The sequence below is a fragment of the Oncorhynchus masou genome, chromosome 28 (genome assembly GCF_036934945.1).
Source record: "Oncorhynchus masou masou isolate Uvic2021 chromosome 28, UVic_Omas_1.1, whole genome shotgun sequence".
Lineage (NCBI taxonomy): Eukaryota > Metazoa > Chordata > Actinopteri > Salmoniformes > Salmonidae > Oncorhynchus > Oncorhynchus masou.
In genome coordinates, this window is record NC_088239.1 from 40328437 (window position 1) to 40352075 (window position 23639).

General features: G+C 42.3%; 1 protein-coding gene across 7 annotated transcripts in view; it reads right to left on the reverse strand.

The window, feature by feature from the left end:
• The window catches only part of LOC135517575 (AF4/FMR2 family member 1-like), a 99329-nt gene that overhangs the window by 30544 nt on the left and 45146 nt on the right, over window positions 1–23639 (reverse strand). For all 7 annotated transcript variants that reach the window (XR_010452051.1, XM_064942001.1, XM_064942000.1 and 4 more), the window contains 3 exons: window positions 20625–20787; window positions 19468–20418; window positions 16930–17024 (listed from right to left, as the gene is read on the reverse strand). Coding sequence is in view for 6 of the 7 variants with exons in the window: in XM_064942001.1 (XP_064798073.1) it covers window positions 16930–17024; window positions 19468–20418; window positions 20625–20787 (1209 nt within the window). In the remaining variant the exon portion in view is untranslated. The remainder of the gene's footprint in view (window positions 1–16929; window positions 17025–19467; window positions 20419–20624; window positions 20788–23639) is intronic.

Here is a 23639-nt window from a genome sequence, read left to right on the forward strand (position 1 = left end):
TGGGACATACTTAAACCACCTGACCAAGTCCTAAAGCAATGAGACTCCCAAAATCTTTCTGATTATTACCAATCCCACAACGTATCACTCCAAACACCCAGAAAAGGCTACTCTCCTCGATGTTATCCTCACAAATAATCCTGAAAGTTTCAACTGTTCTGCCTACGGCTATGGAATCCTGACCTGTTCACCAGACGTGCTACCTGCCCCAGACCTATTATTTGACCATGCTGGTCATTTATGAACATTTGAACATCTTGGCCATGTTCTGTTATAATCTCCACCCGGCACAGCCAGAAGAGGACTGGCTACCCCTCATAGCCTCTCTAGGTTTCTTCCTAGGTTTATACTAGCCAACGTGCTTCAACACTTGCATTGCTTGCTGTTTGGGGTTTTAGGCTGGGTTTCTGTACAGCACTTTGAGATATCAGCTGATGTACGAAGGGCTATATAAATAAATGTGATTTGAAAGGTATCAGTTCTGTGTTTTCTGTAATGACCTTAGTGATCACTGTTTTACAGCCTGTGTTTGTAATAGCTGCTCAGTGAAACGACCTGTCAAACGCTTGCTAAATGTTTTTTAATGAGCAAGCCTTCCTTCACGACCTGGCCTCTGTAAAATGGTATAGAATCAGCTTGATCCCCTCTGTTGAAGATGCTTGGACATTCTTTTTTGATATTTTCAGTGTTATTGTTAACAAACACGCCCCCATAAAGAAAATTATAAATGAAAAACAGGTTTAGCCCCTGGTACGACCGTGATCTTGCAGAGTTACTCCACCTCAAGAATTGCATTTGGCGAAAGGCTCGGCACACGCATACTCAGGGTGACTGGCTCTCGTTCAGGCAAATGAGAAATAAGTGGACTCAGGCTTTCCAGAAGGCCAAAGTTAGTTACTTTAAGGAGCAGTTCTCTCTCTGTGGGTCTAACACCAAGAAGTTCTGGAAAACGGCTAAAGACCTGGAGAATAAAACCTCACATATGCCCATGTCCCTTAATGTTGATGTTGTTACTGACAAGAAGCACATGGCTGAGCTCTTTAAATTACCCACTTCATTAAGTCTGGATTCCTATTTGACTCAGCCATGCCTTGCCCGTCCAACATTTCCTCATCTCCCACCCCTTCTAATACGACTTGCCCTGATGCTCCTATCTTTTCCCCCTGCCCCGCTACAAAGTTTCTCCCTGCAGGCGTTCACTGAGTTCGAGGTGCTGAAGGAGCTCCTTAAACTTGACCCCCCAAAAAAGATCTGGGTCAGATGGTTTAGACCCTTCTTTAAGGTGGCTGCCCCCCAAAATTGCCAAGCCTCTCTCTGACCTTTCTAACCTGTTTCTCCTTTCTGGGGAGGTTCCCATTCCCATTGCTTGGAACGCAGATCAAGCTGACTTGTATTTTGCCCTGTTTATCAAAAGTGTTGGAAAAACTTGTCAATAACAACTGAATGGCTTTCTTGTCGGAACTAGAAGCACAAGCATTTCGCTACACGCGCATTAACATCTGCTAACCATGTGTATGTGACAAATAAAATTTGATTTGATTTGATGTGTTTAGTATTCTCTTTGGTATGCAATATGGTGTCTGCTCAGGTTATGGCTGTGTCACTGCAACCTTAACATATCTAGGGTAGGGGGCAGCATTCAATTTTGGATGAAAAGCATGCCCAAATTAAACGGCCTGCTACTCGGGCCCAGAAGATATGATATGCATATAACTGGTAGATTTGGATAGAAAACACTAAAATGTCCAAAACTGTTACAATAGTGTCTGAGTATAACAGAACTGATTTGGCAGGCAAAAACCTGAGAAAGATCCATTCAGGAAGTTTTATTTTGTTGGTTTTGTAGTTTTCTATTCAATGCCATTACAGTATCCATTGACTTGGGACTCAATTTGCAGTTCCTATGCCTTCCACCAGATGTCAACAGTCTTTAGAAATTGTTTCAGGCTTGTAATTCTTATGAGGGAGTAAGACCAGTCAATGAGTGGACCCTGACGTGTCACAGAGCTTTTTAATGTGCAATCCCGAGAGAGTGCATTTCTTGTTTACATTTTATATTGACAACGTTATTGTCCGGTTGAAATATTATAGATAATTTAGGCTAAAATTAACCTGAGGTTTGAATGTAAACATCGTTTGACATGTTTCTATGAACTGTACGGATACAATTAGGATTTTTTTGTCTGCCTGTTTTGACTGCGTTTGAGCCTGTGGATTCCTGAAGAAAACATGAACAAAACTGAGGTTTTTGGATATAAATAGACTTTATCGAACAAAAGGAACATTTATTGAGTAAATGAATGTCTTATGAGTGCAAACATATGAAGATCAAAGGTAAGGGATTAATTTTCTCTATTTCTGAGTTTTATAACGCTTCTGCTTGGCTGGTAACTGTTTGTAATAATTTATCAACTGGGCTATGTTCTCAAATAATCGCCGTAAAGCATTTTTTAAATCTGACACAGTGGTTGGATTCACAAGAAGTTAATATTTAAACCTATGTAAAATATGTTTTGTTTTCTGAATTTTTATAATGAGTATTTCTGTATTTGAATTTGGCGCTCTGCAATCTCACTGGACTTTGGCCCGATGGGACACTAGCATCCCACATACCCTAGAGAGGTTAAAGGTCCTCAATGATGTCACCATTTCCCTTGATTCTTTTATTTTACCTTTATTTAACCAGGTAGGTTAGTTGAGAACAAGTTCTCATTTGCAACTGCGACCTGGCCAAGATAAAGCTTAGCAGTGTGAACAGACAACACATGGAGTAAACAATTAACAAGTCAATAACACAGTACAAAAAAAGGGGAGTCTATATACATTGTGTGCAAAAGGCATGAGGAGGTAGGCGAATAATTACAATTTTGCAGATTAGCACTGGAGCGATAAATGATCAGATGGTCATGTACAGGTAGAGATATTGGTGTGCAAAAGAGCAGAAAAGTAAATAAATAAAAACAGTATGGGGATGAGGTAGGTGAAAATGGGTGGGCTATTTACAGCTGCAGCGATCGGTTAGCTGCTCAGATAGCACATGTTTGAAGTTGGTGAGGGAGATAAAAGTCTCCAACTTCAGGGATTTTTGCAATTCGTTCCAGTCACAGGCAGCAGAGTACTGTGATGAAAGGCGGCCAAATGAGGTGTTGGCTTTAGGGATGATCAGTGAGATACACCTGCTGGAGCGAGTGCTACGGGTGGGTGTTGCCATCGTGACCAGTGAACTGAGATAAGGCGGAGCTTTACCTAGCATGGACTTGTAGATGACCTGGAGCCAGTGGGTCTGGCGACGAATATGTAGCGAGGGCCAGCCGACTAGAGCATACAAGTCGCAGTGGTGGGTGGTATAAGGTGCTTTAGTGACAAAACGGATGGCACTGTGATAAACTGCATCCAGTTTGCTGAGTAGAGTGTTGGAGGCAATTTTGTAGATGACATCGTCGAAGTCGAGGATCGGTAGGATAGTCAGTTTTACTAGGGTAAGTTTGGAGGCGTGAGTGAAGGAGGCTTTGTTGCGGAATAGAAAGCCGACTCTTGATTTGATTTTCGATTGGAGATGTTTGATATGAGTCTGGAAGGAGAGTTTACAGTCTAGCCAGACACCTAGGTACTTATAGGTGTCCACATATTCAAGGTCAGAACCATCCAGGGTGGTGATGCTCGTCAGGCATGCGGGTGCAGGCAGCGATCGGTTGAAAAGCATGCATTTGGTTTTACTAGCGTTTAAGAGCAGTTGGAGACCACGGAAGGAGTGTTGTATGGCATTGAAGCTCGTTTGGAGGTTAGATAGCACAGTGTCCAAGGACGGGCCGGAAGTATATAGAATGGTGTCGTCTGCGTAGAGGTGGATCAGGGAATTGCCCGCAGCAAGAGCAACATCATTGATATATACAGAGAAAAGAGTCGGCCCGAGAATTGAACCCTGTGGCACCCCCCATAGAGACTGCCAGAGGACCGGACAGCATGCCCTCCGATTTGACACACTGAACTCTGTCTGCAAAGTAATTGGTGAACCAGGCAAGGCAGTCATCCGAAAAACCGAGGCTACTGAGTCTGCCGATAAGAATATGGTGATTGACAGAGTCGAAAGCCTTGGCAAGGTCGATGAAGACGGCTGCACAGTACTGTCTTTTATCGATGGCGTTTATGATGTCATTTAGTACCTTGAGTGTGGCTGAGGTGCACCCGTGACCGGCTCGGAAACCAGATTGCACAGCGGAGAAGGTACGGTGGGATTCGAGATGGTCAGTGACCTGTTTGTTGACTTGGCTTTCGAAGACCTTAGATAGGCAGGGCAGGATGGATATAGGTCTGTAACAGTTTGGGTCCAGGGTGTCTCCCCCTTTGAAGAGGGGGATGACTGCAGCAGCTTTCCAATCCTTGGGGATCTCAGACGATATGAAAGAGAGGTTGAACAGGCTGGTAATAGGGGTTGCGACAATGGTGGCGGATAGTTTCAGAAATAGAGGGTCCAGATTGTCAAGCCCAGCTGATTTGTACGGGTCCAGGTTTTGCAGCTCTTTCAGAACATCTGCTATCTGGATTTGGGTAAAGGAGAACATGGAAGGGCTTGGGCGAGAAGCTGCGGTGGGGGCGGAGCTGTTGGCTGGGGTTGGAGTAGCCAGGCGGAAGGCATGGCCAGCCGTTGAGAAATGCTTGTTGAAGTTTTCGATAATCATGGATTTATCGGTGGTGACCGTGTTACCTAGCCTCAGTGCAGTGGGCAGCTGGGAGGAGGTGCTCTTGATCTCCATGGACTTCACAGTGTCCCAGAACTCTCTTGTTCTCCATGGACTTCACACTCCCAGAATTTCTGCCTGAAGAAGCTGGCCTTAGCTTTCCTGACTGACTGCGTGTATTGGTTCCTGACTTCCCTGAACAGTTGCATATCGCGGGGACTATTCGATGCTATTGCAGTCCGCCACAGGATGTTTTTGTGCTGGTCGAGGGCAGTCAGGTCTGGAGTGAACCAAGGGCTGTATTTGTTCTTGGTTCTGCATTTTTTGAACGGAGCATGCTTATCTAAAATGGTGAGAAAGTTACTTTTAAAGAATGACCAGGCATCCTCAACTGACGGGATGAGGTCAATGTCCTTACAGGATACCCGGGCCAGGTCGATTAGGAAGGCCTGCTCACAGAAGTGTTTTAGGGAGCGTTTGACAGTGATGAGGGGTGGTCTGTTGTGCTGCTATTTTTATTGACTTGGCCAAAGCTTTTGATACGGTAGACCATTCCATTTTTGTGGGCCGGCAAAGGAGTATTGGTGTCTCTGCGGGGTCTTTGGCCTGCTAACTACCTCTCTCAAAAAGTGCAGTGTATGAAGTCAGAAAATCTGATGTCTCAGCCACTGCCTGACACTAAGGGTGTATCCCAAGGCCACACACTCTTCCCAATTTACATGAACAACATAGCTCAGGCAGTAGGAAGCTCTCATCCACTTATATGCAGATGGCCCCTCCCCGGATTTTGTGTTAAACACTCTACAACAAAGCGTTCTTAGTGTCCAACAAGATTTCTCTGCCCTTAACTTCTTGGTGACAGGGGGCAGTATTTTCACATCCGGATGAAATGCATGCCAAATTCAACTGCCTGCTACTCATCCCCAGAAGACAAGATAAGATATGCATATTATGAGTAGATTTCGATGGAAAACACTGAAGTTTCTAAAACTGTTTGAATCATGTCTGTGAGTATAACACAACTCATTTAGCAGGCGAAACCCAGAGGACAAACCATTCAAAAACATTTGAGGTCACTCTTTTCAATGACTTGTTCATTGGGAATCCAAATTTTTAAGGGACCTTCTTGCAGTTCCTATCGATTCCACTGGATGTCAACAGTCTTTAGACATTGGTTGAGGTTTTTCATTTGTGTAATGAAGAAGTACAACCATCTTGAATGAGGGTCACTTGAAATGTACTGTTAGTTAGAGGCGCGTGACCAGAAAGCTAGCTACAGTTTGTTTTCCTCCTGTATTGAACACAGATCATCCAGTCTTCAATTTAATCAATTATTTACGTTAAAAAATACCTAAAGTTGTATTACAAAAGTAGTTTGAAATGTTTTGGCAAAGTTTACAGGTGACTTTTGAGATATTTTGTAGTCACGTTGCGCAAGTTGGAACCGGTGTTTTTCTGGATCAAATGCGCCAATTGACATTTTGGATATTTTTATATATCAACGGAATTAATCTAACAAAAGGACCATTTGTGATGTTTTTAGGACATATTGGAGTGCCAACAAAAGAAGCTCGTCAAAGGTAAGGCATGAATTATATTTTTTAATTCTGCATTTTGTGTCGCGCCTGCAGGGTTGAAATATGCTTTTCTCTCTTTTGTTTACGGAGATGCTATCCTCAGATAATAGCATTGTTTTCTTTCGCCGAAAAGCCTTTTTGAAATCTGACATGTTCGCTTTAATTTGCTATCTTACATGTTTGATTTAATGAAAGTTTGATTTTTATAGTAATTTATTTGAATTTGGCGCTCTGCATTTTCCCTGGCTTTTGGCCAGGTGTTAGCGTCCCACATATCTCAGAGAGGTTAACCTTGTTCTGAACACCTCCAAAACAAAGGTCATGTGGTTTGGTAAGAAGCATGCCACTCTCCCCACAGGTGTGATTACTACCTCTGAGGGTTTAGAGCTTGAGGTAGTCACCTCATACAAGTACTTGGGTGTATGGCTAGACAGTACACTGTTCTTCTCTCAGCGCAGGCTAAAGTTAAATCTAGACTTGGTTTTCTCTTTTACCCAAGCTGCCAAACTAACCCTGATTCAGATGACTATCCTACCCATGCTAGATTACAGTGACGTAATTTATAGATCGGCAGGTAAGGGTTCTCTCGAGCGGCTAGATGTTCTTTACCATTCGGCCATCAGATTTGCCACCAATGCTCCTTATAGGACACATCACTGCACTCTATACTCCTCTGTAAACTGGGCATCTCTGTTTTCCCGTCGCAAGACTCACTGGTTGATGCTCATTTATAAAATCCTCTTAGGCCTCACTCCCCCATATCTGAGATATCTACTACAGCCTCACTCTCCACATACAACACTGTTCTGCCAGTCACATTCTGTTAAAGGTCCCCAAAGCACACACATCCCTGGGTCACTCGTCTTTTCAGTTGGCTGCAGCTAGTGACTGGAACTAGTTGCAACAAACACTCAAACGGGACAGTTTTATCTCAATCTCTTCATTCAAAGACACTCTTACTGACCAGTGTGGCTGCTTTGCAAAGGCAGCAGCTACTCTTCCTGGGGTCCAGCAAAATTAAGGCAGTTTGTACCATTTTAAACATATTATAATACATTCACAGACTGTGTGCCCTCAGGCCCCTACTCCACCACATATATACAGTACAAAATCCATGTGTACGTGTGTATAATAAGCGCAAGCATACAGACTATTGAGCAACATTTCGAAATGCAATGAAGGGAAAGTGTGTTTAAAACTACCGTTATTCTTGTTAAAAAAATTTTTTTGAAAGACTCCGCTTTATATGCTCATAACAATTATTTCTCAGCTATCAATAGAGAGGAAATAACACCATTACAAAAGGAGTATGTACAGCGCATTTGGAAAGTATTCAGACTTTGACCTTTTCCACATATTGTTCCGTTACAGCCTTATTCTAAAATCAATAAAATTCATGTTTTTCCTCATCAATCCACACACAATACCACATAATGACAAAGCGAAAACAAGTTTTTAGAAATTTTTGAAAATTGTATATAAAATAGAAGTGTACTTATTTACATAAGTATTCAGACCCTTTGCTATGAGACTTGAAATTAGATGTTTCTACTCGAGGTTATGCTTTTTCAACACAGATATCGAATATTGGAGGTAAAAAAGCCGATACCGATTAAATCAGACGATTTTTAAATATTTGTAACAACGACAATTACAACAATACTGAATTAACACTTATTTTAACTTCATACATGAATAAAATTTATTTAGTCTCAAATAAAAAATGAAACATGTTCAATTTCTTTTGCATAATGCCCAGTGTTGAGAAAAAAAAGTAAAGGTGCAATATGTGCCATGTAAAAGAGCTAACATTTAAGTTCCTTGCTCAGAACATGAGAACATTTGAAAGGTGGTGGTTCCTTTTAACATGAGTCTTCAATACTCCCAGTTAAGAAGTTTTAATAGGAATGATGGCGCTTAGACTATTTCTCTCTCTACCATTTGTTTTTCATATGCCTTTGACTATTGGATGTTCTTAGAGGCACTTTAGTATTGCCTGCCTAATCTCAGAAATTGATAGGCTTGAACAGCGCTGTGCTTCAAGCATTGCTAAGAGCTGCTGGCTAACGCAGTAAAGTGCTGTTTGAATGAATGCTTACGAGCCTGCTGCTGCCTTCCACCACTCAGTCAGACTGCTCTATCAAATCATAGACTTAATTATAATATAATAAAACACACAAATACCAGCTTTTGGTCAAATCCAGAAACTATCATTTCGAAAACAAAACATTTATTCTTTCAGTGAAATACAGAACCGTTACGTATTTTATCCAACTGGTGGCAACCTTAAGTCTAAATATTGCTGTTATGCCATAATTATGTAAAATTCTGGCAAATTAATTACAGTCTTTGTTAGGAAGAAATGGTCTTCACGCAGTTTGCAACGAGCCAGGCAGCCAAAACTGCTGCATATACCCTGACTCTGCTTGCACTGAACTCAAGAGAAGTGACACAATTTCCCTAATTATTATTGCCTGCTAACATAAATATCTTAACTAAATATGCATGTTTAAAAAAATATATACTTCTGTTTATTGATTTTAAGAAAGGCATTGATGTTAATGGTTAGGTACATTTGTGAAAAGATTGTGCTTTTTTCACAAATGCGCTATTGTTAAAATCACCCGTTTGGCGAACTTGAAGTAGGCTGTGATTTGCTAAATTAACAGGCATGACATTGATTATATGCAACACATGAAAAGCTAGTTAACCTAGCAAATTCATCAACCATGTGTAGTTAACTAGCGATTATGTGAAGATTGATTTTTTTATATATGATAAGTTTAATGCTAGCTAGCAACTTACCTTGGCTCCTTGCAGCCACAAGGTCCTTTTGATGCTGCACTCGCGTAACAGATGGTCAGCCTGCCATGCAGTCTCCTATTGGATTGCAATGTAAATCGGCAATAATCGGTGTCCAAAAAGGCCGATTACCGATTGTTATGATTGCAGATTAATTGGTCGACCTCTAGTTTCTACAACTTTATTGGAGTCCACCTGTCGTAGGTTCAATTGATTGGATATGATTTGGTAAGACACGCGCCTGTCTATATAACGGTCTCATAGTTGACAGTGCATGTCAGAGCAAAAACCAAGTCACGAGGTCAAACCAATTGTCCGTAGACCTTCGAGACAGGATTGTGTCGAGGCACAGATCTGGGGAAGGGTACAAAAACATTTCTGCAGCATTGAAGGTCCTGAAGAACACAGTGGCATCCATCACTCTTAAACGGAAGAAATTTGGAACCACCAAGACTCTTCCTAGAGCTGGCCACCTGGCCAAACTGAGCAATCGGAGGAGAGGGGCCTTGGTCTGGGAGGTGACCAAGAAGCCAATGGTCACTCTGACAGAGCTCCAGAGTTCCACTGTGGAGATGGGAGAACCTTCCAGAAAGACAACCACCTCTGCAGCACTCAACCAATCAGGCCTTTATGGTAGTGGCCAGACGGAAGCCACTCCTCAGTAAAAAGGCATATGACAGCCTGTTTGGAGTTTGCCAAAAGGCACCTAAAGGACTCTCAGAACATGAGAAACAATATTCTCTGGTCTGATGAATCCAGCCAAGACAAACCCTGAGTAGCTTTGGGACAAGTCTCTGAATGTCTTGGAGTGACCCAGCCAGAGCCCAGACCTGAACCCGATCTAACATCTCTGGAGAGACCTGAAAATAGCTGTGCAGCGATGCTCCCCATTCAACCCAACAAAGCTTGAGAGAATCTGCAGAGTAGAATGGGAGAAACTCCCCAAATACAGGTGTGCCAAGATTGTGGCTTCATACCCAAGAAGGGTCGAGGCTGTAATCGCTGCCAAAAGGTACTTCAACACAGTACTGAGTAAAGGGTCTAAATACTTATGGAAATGTGATTATTATTTTTATACATTTGCAGATAATTCTAAAAACCTGTTTTTGCTTTGTCATAATGGGGTAGTGTGTGTAGATTGATGGGGAAAAAACAATTGAATCCATTTTAGAATAAGGCTGTGACGTAACAAAATATGGAAAAAGTCAAGTGGTCTGAATACTTTCCAAATGCACTGTAATTGAGATGATGCGCCAGTTGAAAAGAATGGTCTGATGAAACATGCCATTTGTGGTAAACACGTCAAGTAGCGTATAAAGGACATTACATTTAATGTTAGATCAATTGCATGGCTATCTAGCAACAATATCATATTCAGAGTTAGCAGTGACTCAGCATATTTAGCATATTCACAGTTCCTTCAGACAGTATTCATACGCCTCGACTTATTCTACATTTTGTTCTTACAGCCTGAATTCAAAATGGATTACATTGATTTTTTTCCCCTCACCCACCTACACACAATGACAAAGTGAAAGCATGTTTAGACATTTTTGCAAATGTATTGAAAATTAAATACAGAATTCTAATTTACATAAGTATTCACACCCCTGAGTCAATAGTTTGTAGAAGCACATTTGGCAGCGATTACAGTTGAGTCATTATGGGTTTGTCTCTAAGAGCTTTCCACACCTGGACTGTGCAACATTTGGCCATAATTATTTTCTAAAATCTTCAAGCTCTGTAAAATTGGTTGTTGATCATTGCTAGACAGTTATTTTCAGGTCTTGACATAGTTCATACTTAAATCTACTTGAAAATCTAACTCGGCCACTCAGGAACTTTTACGGTCTACTTGGTAAGCAACTCCAGTGTAGCCTTGTGTTTTAGGCTATTGTCCTGCTGAAAGGTGAATTCATCTCCCAGTGTCTGGTGGAAAAAGAAACAACCAGGTTTCCGTTTAGGATTTTGTCTGTGCTTAGCTCCATTACGTTGCTTTTTTATGCAAAAAAAATCCCCCAGTCCTTAACGATTACAAGCATACCCATAACAGGATGCAGCCACCACTATGCTTGGAAATATAGAGTGGTACTCCGTAATGTGTTGTATTGGATTTGCCCCAAACATGACACTTTGTATTCAAAACAAAAAGTGAATTGCTTTGCAATACTTTGTTGCAAACATGATGCATGTTTTGGAATATTTGCATTCCTTTTCCCTCTATCAATTAGGTTAGTATTGTGGATTTACAACAATGTTGTTGATTCATCCTCCGTATTCTCATATCACAGCCATTAAACTAACTTTTTAAAAGTCACCATTGGCCTCTTGTTGAAATCCCTAAGTGGTTTCCTTCGTCTCAGGCAGATGAGTTAGGAAGGACACCTGTATCTTTGTATTGACTGGGTGTATTGATACACCATCCAAAGTGTAATTAATTACTTCACCATCCTCAAAGGGATATTCAACGTCTGCTTATTTCATTTTTATCAATTTCTGCAAAGTATTGGAAAGACGTCCCTGATCTTTGTGGTTGAATTTGTATTTGAAATTCACTGTTTGAATAAGGGACCTTACAGAGAATTGTATTTGTGGGATACAGAGATGAGGCAGTCATTCAAAAATCATGTTGACCTGTTGCGACGAGCAATCCCGTATCCGGGAGCGTAATTATAGCTCATTAACATAACGCAACGTTAACTATTCATGAAAATCGCAAATGAAATAAAATAAATATATTGGCTCACAAGCGTAGTCTTTTGTTAACAACACTGTCATCTCAGATTTTCAAAAAATGCTTTTCAACCATAGCTACACAAGCATTTGTGTAAGAGTATTGATAGCTAGCATAGCATTAAGCAGGCAACATTTTCACAAAAACAAGAAAAGCATTCAAATAAAATCATTTACCTTTGAAGAACTTCAGATGTTTTCAATGAGGAGACTCTCAGTTAGATAGCAAATGTTCAGTTTTTCCAAAAAGATTATTTGTGTAGGAGAAATCGCTCCGTTTTGTTCATCACGTTTGGCTAAGAAAAAAGCCTGAAAATTCAGTCATTACAACGCTAACTTTTTTCCAAATTAACTCCATAATATCGACAGAAACATGGCAAACGTTGTTTAGAATCAATCCTCAAGGTGTTTTTCACATACAGTGCCTTGCGAAAGTATTCGGCCCCCTTGAACTTTGCGACCTTTTGCCACATTTCAGGCTTCAAACATAAAGATATAAAACTGTATTTTTTGTGAAGAATCAACAACAAGTGGGACACAATCATGAAGTGGAACGACAATTATTGGATATTTCAAACTTTTTTAACAAATCAAAAACTGAAAAATTGGGCGTGCAAAATTATTCAGCCCCTTTACTTTCAGTGCAGCAAACTCTCTCCAGAAGTTCAGTGAGGATCTCTGAATGATCCAATGTTGACCTAAATGACTAATGATGATAAATACAATCCACCTGTGTGTAATCAAGTCTCCGTATAAATGCACCTGCACTGTGATAGTCTCAGAGGTCCGTTAAAAGCGCAGAGAGCATCATGAAGAACAAGGAATACACCAGGCAGGTCCGAGATACTGTTGTGAAGAAGTTTAAAGCCGGATTTTGATACAAAAAGATTTCCCAAGCTTTAAACATCCCAAGGAGCACTGTGCAAGCGATAATATTGAAATGGAAGGAGTATCAGACCACTGCAAATCTACCAAGACCTGGCCGTCCCTCTAAACTTTCAGCTCATACAAGGAGAAGACTGATCAGAGATGCAGCCAAGAGGCCCATGATCACTCTGGATGAACTGCAGAGATCTACAGCTGAGGTGGGAGACACACATCTGGCCTTTATGGAAGAGTGGCAAGAAGAAAGCCATTTCTTAAAGATATCCATAAAAAGTGTTGTTTAAAGTTTGCCACAAGCCACCTGGGAGACACACCAAACATGTGGAAGAAGGTGCTCTGGTCAGATGAAACCAAAATTGAACTTTTTGGCAACAATGCAAAACGTTATGTGTGGCGTAAAAGCAACACAGCTTATCACAATGAATACACCATCCCCACTGTCAAACATGGTGGTGGCAGCATCATGGTTTGGGCCTGCTTTTCTTCAGCAGGGACAGGGAAGATGGTTAAAATTGATGGGAAGATGGATGGAGCCAAATACAGGACCATTCTGGAAGAAAACCTGATGGAGTCTGCAAAAGACCTGAGACTGGGACGGAGATTTGTCTTCCAACAAGACAATGATCCAAAACATAAAGCAAAATCTACAATGGAATGGTTCAAAAATAAACATATCCAGGTGTTAGAATGGCCAAGTCAAAGTCCAGACCTGAATCCAATCGAGAATCTGTGGAAAGAACTGAAAACTGCTGTTCACAAATGCTCTCCATCCAACCTCACTGAGCTTGAGCTGTTTTGCAAGGAGGAATGGGAAAAAATTTCAGTCTCTCGATGTGCAAAACTGATAAAGACATACCCCAAGCGACTTACAGCTGTAATCGCAGCAAAAGGTGTCGCTACAAAGTATTAACTTAAGGGGGCTGAATAATTTTGCACGCCCAATTTTTCAGTTTTTGATTTGTTAAAAAAGTTTGAAATATCCAATAAATGTCGTTCCACTTCATGATTGTGTCCCACTTGTTGTTGATTCTTCACAAAAAAAATACAGTTTTATATCTTTATGTTTGAAGCCTGAAATGTGGCAAAAGGTCGCAAAGTTCAAGGGGGCCGAATACTTTCGTAAGGCACTGTATCTATTCGATGATAAATCATTTGTGGCAGTTGCCTTTCTCTTCTGAACCAAATGGAAACGTGCATGCACCTGGAGATTACGCAATAGTTTCGACGGAGGACACCGAGCGGACACCTGGTAAATGTAGTCTCTTATGGTCAATTTTCCAATGATATGCCTACAAATACATCACAATGCTGCAAACACCTTGGGGAAACGACCGAAAGTGTAGGCTCATTCCTTGCGCATTCACAGCCATATAAGGAGACATTGGAACACAGCGCCTCCAAAATCTGGCTCACTTCCTGTATGAAATTTCATCTTGGTTTCGCCTGTAGCATTAGTTCTGGGGCACTCACAGACAATATCTTTGCAGTTTTGGAAACGTCAGAGTGTTTTCTTTCCAAAGCTGTCAATTATATGCATAGTCAAGCATCTTTTCGTGACAAAATATCTTGTTTAAAACGGGAACGTTTTTCATCCAAAAATGAAATACTGCCCCCAGAGGTTCAAGAGGTTAAACACTATTGAGTCCAAAACGATTGAGTTCATGCAACTTATTTGACTTGTCAAGTACATTTTTACTCCTGAACTTATTTCATTTTGCCATAGCAAAGGGGTTGAATACTTGACTCAAGACTTTTTATTTTTAATTAATTTGTAAAATATATATATATAATAATTATCGGGACATTATGGGGTATCTATTTTAATCTAATCTATCTAATCTATTTTAAATTCAGGCTGTAACAACAAAATGCTGACAAAGTCAAGGGGAGTGAATACTTTCTTAAGGCACTATAGTTGTGTGTTTTACCTTCCCACTTCTTCTCGTGGTAAATTAAATAGCATATAGCCTAGGCCAATATGCAAATTATTCTGATCTGATTATTCTGGATCCTATTCTGACATTTTGCACATCAAAATATCCATCATGCATTTCCTGAACATGTTAGATGAAATTGCTTACTTGGCACTTGAAAATTTCAGTCTAAGGCACTGCATCGCAGTGCTAGCTGTGCCACCAGAGTCTCTGGGTTCGAGCCCAGGCTCTGTTGCAGCTGACCAGTGCGGCTGGCTTCCGGGTGCGGCTGGCTTCCGGGTTGGATGAGCGCTGTTTGAAGAAGCAGTGCGGCTTGGTTGGGTTTCGGCGGACGCATGGCTCTCGACCTTTGCCTCTCCCGAGTTCGTGTGGGATTTGTAGCGATGAGACAAGACAGTAACTACCAGCAATAGGATACCACGAAAAAGGGGTTAAAATATTTATTTTAAAGAAAATAAAAAAAGTTCAGCCTAAGCCCTACCGCTTAGATGGCTTGCTTCGAAGTAACTGATTCACTTACCCTATATTTTTTTACCCCCTTTTTCAAACGTGTCTAATCACTGAAACTCCAACGGGCTTGGAGGCTAAGGTTGAGTCATGCGTCCTCTGAAACATAACACCCGCCTGCTTAACCCGGGAAACCAGCCACAATGTGTCAGAGGAAATACTGATCAAATGGCGACTGAGGTCAGCCTGCAGGCGCTGACCTGCCACAAGGAGTCGCTATAGATTGATGAGCCAAGTAAAGCCCCCCCCGGGCCAAACCCTCCCCTAACCCGGACGATGCTGGGCCAATTGTGTGCTGCTCTATGGGACACCAGATCCCGGCAGGTTGTGATACGGCTTGGGATTGAACCCGTGTCTGTAGTTACGCCTCTAGCACTGCTAAGCAGTGCCTTAGACCTCTGCACCACTCGGGAGGACCATGAGGGAATTATTTTATTAGACTTTTTGGTTTTAGGCTAATGTTCGAGCATAATAAATCCAGGAGAGATAATGGGCATGCAGACTTATTCCAGCCCCATTCGCCAGATTCTACAAATCAACTGCTCAACAGGAACTTGACTGACATGGCCAAAATATCATATTTTTCAAATTTTTGATGGTATGAGACAGAATTTTACAAAAGGTTCTAAATTTGCTATACAAGTAGTACGTGACCCTAGGTTGGAAATACATTCGGAGGGATTTAAAATGAGTCTTGCTCCATTCTGATTGTGTTGTACTGTTCAATTCAACCCCCCCCCCCCCCAAAATTCAGCATTTTCAGACATTTCTGCATTTCCTGCACTCATTTGAGATAATTTACACGTAGGGCTGCACAACTAAGGGCAAACATTTATGGAGGGGAATGAATATTAGCAGGTATGTGGTGCACGCAGACCTCAACATTGATATTAAATTGCATTCCAAGTGACATTAAAAAAGGTATTAACCCCAGAGTCAATTTCACAGCAAAAATCCCCATCAAAATCAGTCTGTTTAAGCTAGAGATAATCAGTAATTTGCAAGGGCTCCGTCACAATCTACTGCATCCGCCAACAGAGGCAGTACACATCTGCGGTGGAAGGTGGCCTGAGCTACAGCGGTGTTTGTCAGACCATGAGACATCCTGAAAATAGGTCTCCTCAAAACAGTTCAGGCTCCACACTAATATGACCACTCTATCGAAAGGTGAATCTCTCACAAACACATACATGTTTTTCTCTACGACGCCCGGGAAGGGGGGTGTATTTTAATGCCTAAAAAAGGGGTTAAATGTGTCCCCCAAAAATAGTTTCCTGATCTTTCTTCTGTTTTTCAATGTGTGAATCGTTTATTCAAGGTGTTGTCTATGGGCAAATAGCAGTAAGCCCAAATCAAATGTTTCTGCAAATTGACATTTTTTCTTTATTTTTTGACCTAAAGGGGTACAACATCAAAATCAATACCTAAATTATTCTTGGTATGGCCATCTTAAAACAATTCCATATGTTAGCTTAGTAGAACTCCACCCCCCCCCCCCCCTTAGAGGGTTAAAAAGTCTTACATTCAATTTCATGGAACCTGCAAATAGTCAGACACCCAGTCTGATACCCAGCCTTGTCTCTAGGGTGACAACCGGCCAATGGACAGCTTAAGGTGCTGGGGAAAATCACCAAACATTTTGTTTGATGCATCTCTAATATCGATGTAATGTTATTAGGTATACCAGAAGAATGTTATACCAGAAGTAGTTTGCAGCACTTTGGGGCAGAGAAGCTATGGATGGATATGCTGCAGAGCATTGAAGACACTAGATAGGAGGAGTTAAGAACTGAGGGGTGTAGTGTTACTCACGCAGACTTGCAGGAACCAGGACATGAAGAGGAGTGTTTGAGATCTTTCTCCAGTTTTGGCTTCTTCCTTGGCAGGGATTTCACATCCTTCTCAGCCTGAAAAAAAATATAATAATAGTAATAAAAACTATACTAGCGACAGGTTTGTTGTTCTTCCAATTTAAAAAATAAATTCAGCATGTGGTCAAAGCACTTTTGTTACTTCTCCATGTTCACCCTCTCAAGCAGACCACGAGGTCTATAGTACTACTACTTTCACGATCTAACGCTAGTCAAACATACAGGTTGGCAGACCTCTCAGGGGTAGTGACGCACAGCCTAGATAAGAGCCTTTTGTACTAACGTTAACGTTTCTTCCTCTGAAGTTGTTACATTCTGCATCGTAGGCTTAGATGAAATATACAAATTTCAAAGGGTTTTCAAATGGTGGAACAAACTCCCTCACGACGCCAGGACAGCGGAGTCAATCACCACCTTCCGGAGACACCTGAAACCCCACCTCTTTAAGGAATACCTAGGATAGGATAAAGTAATCCTTCTCACCCCCCCTTAAATGATTTAGATGCACTATTGTAAAGTGGCTGTTCCACTGGATGTCATAAGGTGAATTCACCAATTTGTAAGTCGCTCTGGATAAGAGCGTCTGCCAAATGACTTAAATGTAAATGTAAATGTTTTGAAGGAGAACAGGCTGCCCTGAATACCTCAAAAGAAGAGAGCCAAAGAAAACAAGGACCAGACATATACTTGTATAAATTATTTTCAGGCAAATTTAGAATTACAGCTGGGATACTGCACACTTAGCACATAATGCAAAACAGGATGTTTGATTCAATGAGGGAACTAAAATGCTAAAAATACACTGAAAATACACTCAACATACAGGAAGCAGGACAGAACAGCAGCCTCTGGCAAGACAACGGATGGGTGCCTATGCATTTATGTAAACAGGGTGCACGATATCTAAGGAAGTCTCGAGGTTTTGCTCGCCTGAGGTAGAGTATCTCATGTAGACAGCACTATCGACCTAGAAAGTGTATCTGTATTTTTCATAGCTGTCTACACATAGTTGAAGTCGGAAGTCTACATACACTTAGGTGGGAGTCATTAAAACTCGTTTTTCAACCACTCCACAAATGTATTGTTAACAAACCATAGTTTTGGCAAGTCGGTTAGGACAGCTACTTTGTGGATGACAAGTAATTTCCCAACAATTGTTTAAATTCACATTATTTCACTGTAAATTATGTCATGGCTTAAGAAGCTTCTGATTGGCTAATTGACATAATTTGAGTCAATTGGAGGTGAACCTGTGGATGTATTCAAGGCCTACCATCAAACTCAAAGCTCATCACAAAGCTAAGGACTCTGGGACTAAACACCTCCCTCTGCAACTGGATCCTGGACTTCCTGACGGGACGCCCCCAGGTGGTAAGTGTAGGTAACAACACATCCACCAAGCTGATCTTCAACACGGGGACCCTCAGAGGTGCGTACTTAGTACCCTCCTGTACTCCACTCATGACTGCACGGCCAAGCAAAACTCCAACACCATCATTAAGTTTGCTGATGACAACAGTGGTAGGCCTGATCACCGACAACGATGAGACAGCCTATAGGGAGGTGGTCAGAACCCTGACCATGTGGTGCAAGGACAACGTGATCAAGACAAAGGACATGACTGTGGACTACAGGAAAAAGATGACCGAGCATGCCCACGTTCTCATCGACGGGGCTGTTGTGGAGCAGGTTGATAGCTTCAAGTTCCTTGGCGGCCACATCAACAACAAACTAACATGGTCCAAACACACCAAGACAGTCATGAAGAGGGAACAACAAAACCTATTCGCCCCTCAGGAGACTGAAAAGATTTGGCATGGGTCCTCAGATCCTCAAAAGGTTTTACAGCGGCACCATCAAGAGCATCCTGACGGGTTGCATCACCGCCTGGTATGGTAACTGCACAGCCTCCAACCGCAAGGCACTACAGAGGGTAGTGCGTACGGCCCAGTACAACACCGGGGCCAAGCTTCCTGCCATCCAGGAACTCTATACCAGGCGGTGTCAGAGGAAGGCCCTAAAAATTGTCAAAGACTCCAGCCACCCTAGTCATAGAATGTTCTCTCTGCTACCGCACGGCAAGCAGTACCGGAGCGCCAAGTCCAAGAGGCTCCTAAATAGCTTATACCCCCAGGTCATAAGACTCCTGAATAGTTCATCAAATAGCTACCCAGACTATTTGGGTAGTCATAGACTTGTCACACAATGCAATCGTTAACTGATGTAACAGGAAGGTGACATTGTGTATGGGACATTGTCTCTGCTGGTAAGATAGCAAACGTAGCACCAATGTGTTTTAAATTATGATAGCACTGTTGATATACCTATACATGGCTAAGAGTGGGGACAAGGTGAGGAGTGGAACATAATATTCCTGTATAGAAGAGCTGCTGAACCCAAACCAGTTCATAAAAACAAAAACCTGCTAATATCAGCAACAGTATGCATCCTATTTCACAAAACAAACAAAAACACTCACCGGTCTCTTTTTGCAGACTTTGGTAGCGATGGGGGAAACAGGGTCCCCGTCTCCCCTCTCTGGGGCTGTGTTGGGTCTCTTCCTGCTGGTTGGTTCCTGGCCTCCATGAGAAGGCCTGGAGCCCTGGGGAGGGACCCTGGACAGCAGATTGAGCTCAATCTTCACCAGCAGGGCATGTGGAGGTCCCTGGGGGACCCTGGAAGCTTTGGCTGAGGACTCCCGTTTGGCCTGGTGTGCTGCAGCTGCAGAGTAGCTCCTGGGCGTTTTCTGGCCCTTCTGAGGGGCCGGGAGGGTCTCTTTCCTGACACTGACGGAGGTTTCCACCACCCGGGCAGGGCTGGGACTGCGAGACCTCTCCCTCTTACAGTCCAGCATCAGAGTCATCTTGGGACCACTGCTCCCAGACTCTGGTTGTTTAGTCTTCCTCTTCTCCAAAGAGTTGCGCTTGGCAGGCTTCTTACTGTCCGTTATGGCGCTGCCACTCTTGCTGCTGTGCCCGGTTTTCGTTTTGACCTTTGGCATGTCTGTGAACGAGAGGTCTTTGTCGCGGGGGGCCACCTCCACACTCTCAACCCGCAGCCCAGCCTGGGAGTCCTCAGGACGGGGAGCCTTAACTGGTCTGGAGGGATGTTTGATCCCCACAGTTTTTCTCTGGCTGCTGCTGTCCCCAACATGTGAGACGGCCGGGGACTTGTGGCGGACATGCTGTTTGCAGGCAACGTCCTCACTTCCTGGAGGTTTGGCTTCACTATCGCTGAACTCTGGGTATTGTGGTGGTATGTGGGATTTGTAGTCCCTGGGAGGAATGGCCTCCTCCTCTGAGTCATGGCTCTGCTGCTGTTTTGGTAAAGGGCTTTGGACAGTGTCACTCTGGCTCTCTGTGATGGGGTTCTGCTGGCTCACTCTGATCCAGTTATTCAGCTGCCAGTTAGTCACCACGGGGCCTTCAGCCTGGACAGAGACAATATATGAACAATGTAAAGTAACATATAAGACCCGGTATAAACCTTAAGCCTAGTCCTGGACTCCAAAGCCATTTGAATGAAGATTCTGTGTACGGGGAAACTGGCCCACGGTGAACGCATGATCAATCAAAGACAAACAAGTTATTTAGGTGTTCCAAGTGTATGACTAAGTAGTGTGCTGTGTGTTTGTACCTTGGGTACTGGTGGGCTGCTGCTCCTGATGGGTTGTGGGGCCTCCTCTGTCCCACTCTCACTGCTCTCACTGTCTGAGTCTGACCCTGAGCTGCTCTCGGAGTCACTGGAGCTGGCTGACTCCACCCCACTGGAATGTGTTGCTACAACCGTACTGAAGGACCTGAGAGACAGAAAGCATAGTTACAACCAGAGAACACAGAGACAGAAAGGTGTTAGAGAGCAGTTCAGTTAATTTATCTGGCCTTTTACAGGAATGTGTGAGAAAATAGAAAGGTGTAAAAGCAGTAACTATTAACAAACTGTATAATAATACAGGTGAGTAAATGGTTTAGATGGAGAGTTGTTCTCTATCACAATACAACATCCCCCTCCCTGCCACATCTCTATAATCCCTCAGAGGGTAGGCCTCTTTACACACACACACACACACACACACACACACACACACACACACACACACACACACACACACACACACACACACACACACACACACACACACACACACACACACACACGAGGCCCGAGCAGGACCCCTTCCAAGCTAAACACAGCAGCCTCCAGGATCGCTGAGCTCCTTTCTCCTGCTGTAACACTCAACCAGATGTGCTCTCAGAGCCACACACTCACCAGGCAGGGCAGGAGGAACTATTACTATCATGGCTTTTACTAGTATGCTAACAAATAGGCCAAGCTGTTCTGTACTCCTGATAATATTGGTGGTGTGAATATATTAGAAGAGAGAGAGGGTCGCACATTACATGAACTAGGCATAGGCCTTGCTACATGTGTCTTTCAAACAAGGATATGAGTTTGAGTGTGACTGACTACGTCTTAGCTTTCCGTTTGTCCAAAATATGTTTTATATTGTTGTTCTACTGTACACTGAAACGGCCTTGTTAACACCAGAACCGCCATTGTCAAAACGGCTACTGATGTTTGATATTGTACAACAACAAAAAATAAGATTCCTACCTTAACGGGCCAAGACAAATGCGTTGTAGGACGTTGGTACGAAGCCAGGCGCTAATGTGTCTTTCTCCTCACTGAATGACGTAAATTGGGCACTTTAATTCACAACATAATTTGAATTAACTGAATGATGAGGTTGAAGAGGGTGATTTAATTTAGAACAATTGTGTAATGAATAATTGTGTCCGTGTCTAATTATTGGAATTAATGGCATGTAATCTCTCCTTGGCGAGATTCCAAATCAGACAATACAGGGTAGGATTCAATGATTAAAATTACTTTTCTGAACTTATTATGGATATATTTCCACTAATATTTCTTTATGAAATTATTTTTTTATATTTGTGTTATGCACCATTTATCAAGCATTTTTGGAAAATTATTTGACTGCCTGCCTTGCGGGTTGATATCATTCCCTTTTCCACTGAACAAAAATATAAATGCAAAATGCAACAAATTAAAAGATTTTACTGAATTTATAAAAGAAAGTAAGTTACAGTCAGTCAATTTAAATAATATTCATTAGGCCCTAATCTATGGATTTCACATGACTGGGAATACAGATATGCATCTGTTGGTCACAGATGCCTTTAAAAAAAAAGTAGGGGCGTGGATCAGATAACCAGTCAGTATCTGGGGTGACCTATTTGCCTGTAGCGCAACACATCTCCTTCGCATAGAGTTGATCTGGCTGTTGATTGTGGCCTGTGGAATGTTGTCCCACTCATATTCCAAGATGGCATAGCAGTTCAGATGTCTTTTGTCCTCGTCTTGTCGTGTCCCGTATATATATATATATATATATATATATATTTACAACTTTTTTCACATACCTTTTTATATATTTTTTTAAATTTTCCATAAACTCATCTTCAAAACACTCTCCTACTACCCGCCTCACCAATTTATATTTATATAAAAAAAGTATTATTTACCTCAAATCTGTAATCCTCCAAGAAGCTAGCCAGAAACTAGCCAGAAGCTAATCCAGAAGCTAATCAGTAAAGCTAGTTAGCTTCTTTGCTGGCTAATCGTTAGTATTCAGCTAACCATGGTTTGTGGTCATCAGCTATCCTTTAGCTTGAAGATCTATCGCCAGTTTTGTGCGGCGCAGCGAGGCACGGAACGGAACATACCGGACCAATTTTTCTCTCCATGTCCCTGGATTTCAACCGCTAACTCTGGACATTCAAACCTGGATCTCACAGCTAGCTAGCTGCTATCCGTGTGACTATCGGCTTTCGTCGATTCCGGAGCAAACATCAATTATTCCGGAGCTAGCCAGCTGAAGAGTTCCATCAATCACTCCTGGGCTACAATCACCTATCCGGACCCGTTTTACTGCCTACGCGGAGCCCCACCGGGCCTTCACAACTGGACTGCCGACGTTATCTACCCGAAGGAGTTATCCGGCTGGCTCCTCCGTCGCGACGTTAGCTGAACACCCATCTGCGGCCTGCTAACCGTTAGCTGTCTTATCAGCTACTATTTGAATAGACAATTGGACAATTTATTTATTTATTTTTATTATTATTTTATTTTTTCTTCTTGGGCCTCTATAACTATATCTATTGTTTTTTTTTTGTTGTTGGATGATTTGGATTAATCCCCTCTACCACACGGAACCCCACTAATCTACTGACGGAACGCAAGAGGTGGCTAATAACAGACCTCCATCCTATGCTAGCTTGCTACCAATGGCCTGGCTAGCTGTCTAAATCGCCGTGACCCCCAACCAACCTCTCTACTCACTGGACCCTTTTGATCACTCGACTAAGCATGCCTCTCCTTAATGTCAATATGCCTTGTCCATTGCTGTTCTGGTTAGTGTTTATTGGCTTATTTCACTGTAGAGCCTCTCGTCCTGCTCACTATACCTTATCCAACCTATTAGTTCCACCACCCACACATGCAATGACATCTCCTGGTCTCAATGATGTTTCTAGAGACAATATCTCTCTCTTCATCACTCAATACCTAGGTTTACCTCCACTGTATTCACATCCTACCATACCTTTGTCTGTACATTATACCTTGATG